Source organism: Austrofundulus limnaeus, unplaced genomic scaffold, assembly GCF_001266775.1.
Source record: "Austrofundulus limnaeus strain Quisiro unplaced genomic scaffold, Austrofundulus_limnaeus-1.0 Scaffold632, whole genome shotgun sequence".
NCBI lineage: Eukaryota > Metazoa > Chordata > Actinopteri > Cyprinodontiformes > Rivulidae > Austrofundulus > Austrofundulus limnaeus.
The window spans coordinates 163,937-166,348 of NW_013953034.1; the positions used below are offsets into that span (position 1 = coordinate 163,937).

General features: G+C 34.8%; 1 protein-coding gene across 1 annotated transcript in view; it reads left to right on the forward strand.

Moving 5' to 3' along the window:
• The first annotated feature begins 487 nt into the window (after positions 1-487).
• The window catches only part of il17a/f3 (interleukin 17a/f3), a 19,216-nt gene continuing 17,291 nt past the window's right edge, over positions 488-2,412 (forward strand). The window contains exons 1-2 of the mRNA XM_014027293.1: positions 488-496; positions 832-1,022. Coding sequence (XP_013882747.1) covers positions 488-496; positions 832-1,022 — 200 coding nt within the window. The remainder of the gene's footprint in view (positions 497-831; positions 1,023-2,412) is intronic.

Sequence of the window (2,412 nt, forward strand, 5' to 3'; positions counted from 1 at the left end):
TTTTCAGACGTGGGCGTTCTCTTGAAGGATGTCTCCAACTGAGATTTCTGCAGAAAATAATGATGATTCTTTTTGTCTTTTGGCTTAAAGAAGAAATCCTGTCTGGTTTGGAAACCAGTCGAACCCTTTTCAGCTTGAGTTACAATTTTCACTCTTTGTTGAAAACCTATGTTTCTCATCAAAGCAGGAGGAAGTGAATTGAAAAAAAAAAAGGTGATAAAACGTTCACACTTTTGGACAGGTTCATGAGGGTGTCACCTTTTGATATCTCACACTGGGGGAACTTTTCAGAAGAAACCTGCAGCTTCAGGGGCAGAGTTAAGAGAGATAAAGGGAAAAAAATGCAAACAACATAAAAAAAAGAGGTCAAAAAGTTGCATCTCTTTAAAAAAGGCATGACGGAAATGCACTGCACATGTTGGGGGGGGGGGCTGCCTATAAACACTTCTGTGGAATAAACACAGCAGAAGCTGAAAGAGAAACAGTCATGAGACTGGTGAGTCAGATTCCTATCAGTCACCATAATATTATTTCAGACTTATGAAAACTTTTATGACGTAGTTTAATGTTTTTGTTGTAGTTTATTTGCACRAGAGGTTTGTGTGGGAGAAGAATTTTGACCTTAAGCTTATCTTCAAACTGAAAGTTGCATTCAAATGTATCATTCTGTATCATTACTGATAAAAGTCCATTAATTAAATATAACATGGTGCTTTAACAKGTATGATTTAGTCATTTCAAATTCAGCCAGCTCAGCATCGGATCTRAAAACTAAAGGAAATGGTGAACAGATGGTGGACCGTCTCAGGTTGCTTCTGTTTCTTTCTTTAGGTAAGGAGAGTTTTTCTGTTGCTGGGTCTTGTCTCCCTGCTGGATGCCACCAAGAAAACCCGAGGGGTCTCAGTGCAGGGACCAGGACTGAGGGGGAGGACTGTGAGACTGATTCTGGATACTTCAGTGAAGTCCTACAACAAAGCTGCTTCGAACCTCGCTGACATGTCTCTGTCACCGTGGACTTACATGTGAGGCATCAATAMGCATCCTGTTTTTTTAAATTCATTGTTTCACTTAGTACCAGGTGAACATGATGCTTGTAAAAGATACAATGAATTATGTGATTGAACCATTTACACATATCTGTACTTTAACATTTTCAACTGGTACATTTCCGGACAATATGAAAACAGCCAAGGTAAGTCCTCTTTTTAAAAATGGTGATAAACGTGTTCGACAATTACAAACCWATATCATTGTTACCACAGTTTTCTAAAATTTTAGAGAAATTGTCACCAGATTGGATCAATTTATCGGAAAACACAATATCTTAAGTAGTAGTCAGTATGGGTTTAGAGCTAAAAACTCCACATCAATGGCTATTATAGAATTTATGGAACAAAAAACCACTGCTATCAATCAAAAACAGTACTGTGTTAGTATTTATTAGATTTAAAGAAAACATTCGACACAATTGATCACAATATTCTTCTTGAAAAATTAAGCAAATATGTTAGAGGGTCGGCACCACAATGGGTATCTAGTTATTCAAAAGATAGGAAACAGTTTGTACAGATAAATGGTGTAAAATCTAAACTTGGTAATATCACTTGTGGAGTCCCTCAGGGCTCTGTACTGGAACCTAAGTTATTCATTTTATATATGAATGACTTAGTAAATGTGTCAGGACTTTTCAAATGTGTTTTATTTGCTGACGATACAACATTTTTTTGTTTAGGTAAAGATATAGAAAAAATGTTTGAGATGGCACAGAAAGAATTTGAGAACATACAAAATTTGTTTCAATAAAACAAATTATCATCAAATTTGGATAAAACAAATTACATGATATTTAGTAACAGGAAGGTAACTGTTGATTTCTCATTTAGATCTGTAAAGTCAGTGAGGTGAAAATGTCTGGGTGTCATCATTGATGACAAGCTGACACAGAGACCTCACATACATTATTTAAAAACAAAAATATCTAAATCTATTAGAGTACTGTATAAAGTCAGGGAGTTATTCATTGACAAAGCTCTGCTTGTGTTGTACAATTCAATAATTTTTCCACATTTAATTTACTGTATTGAAGTCTGGGGTAAAGCTTGCAAAACGATTACAAATCTGATTTTTGTTTTACAGAAAAAGAGCCGTAAGAATTATCACTAAAAAAGATTACAACCATCAGTCAAATACATTATTTTGAAAATTGAAAATTTTGAAATTCTATGATTTGGTTGATTATAGTATTTTACTGTTTATGTACAAGTCTCACAGAAACGTATAACCTTCCAACATTCAGGTAAATTTTGTTAAGAGAGTCAGTTGTTATTATCTTACGGGGATGGAAATGTTTGTGAAACCATATTTTCGTACTTGCTTGAGAGAAAGATGTACTTTAATCCAGGGTGTAGGATT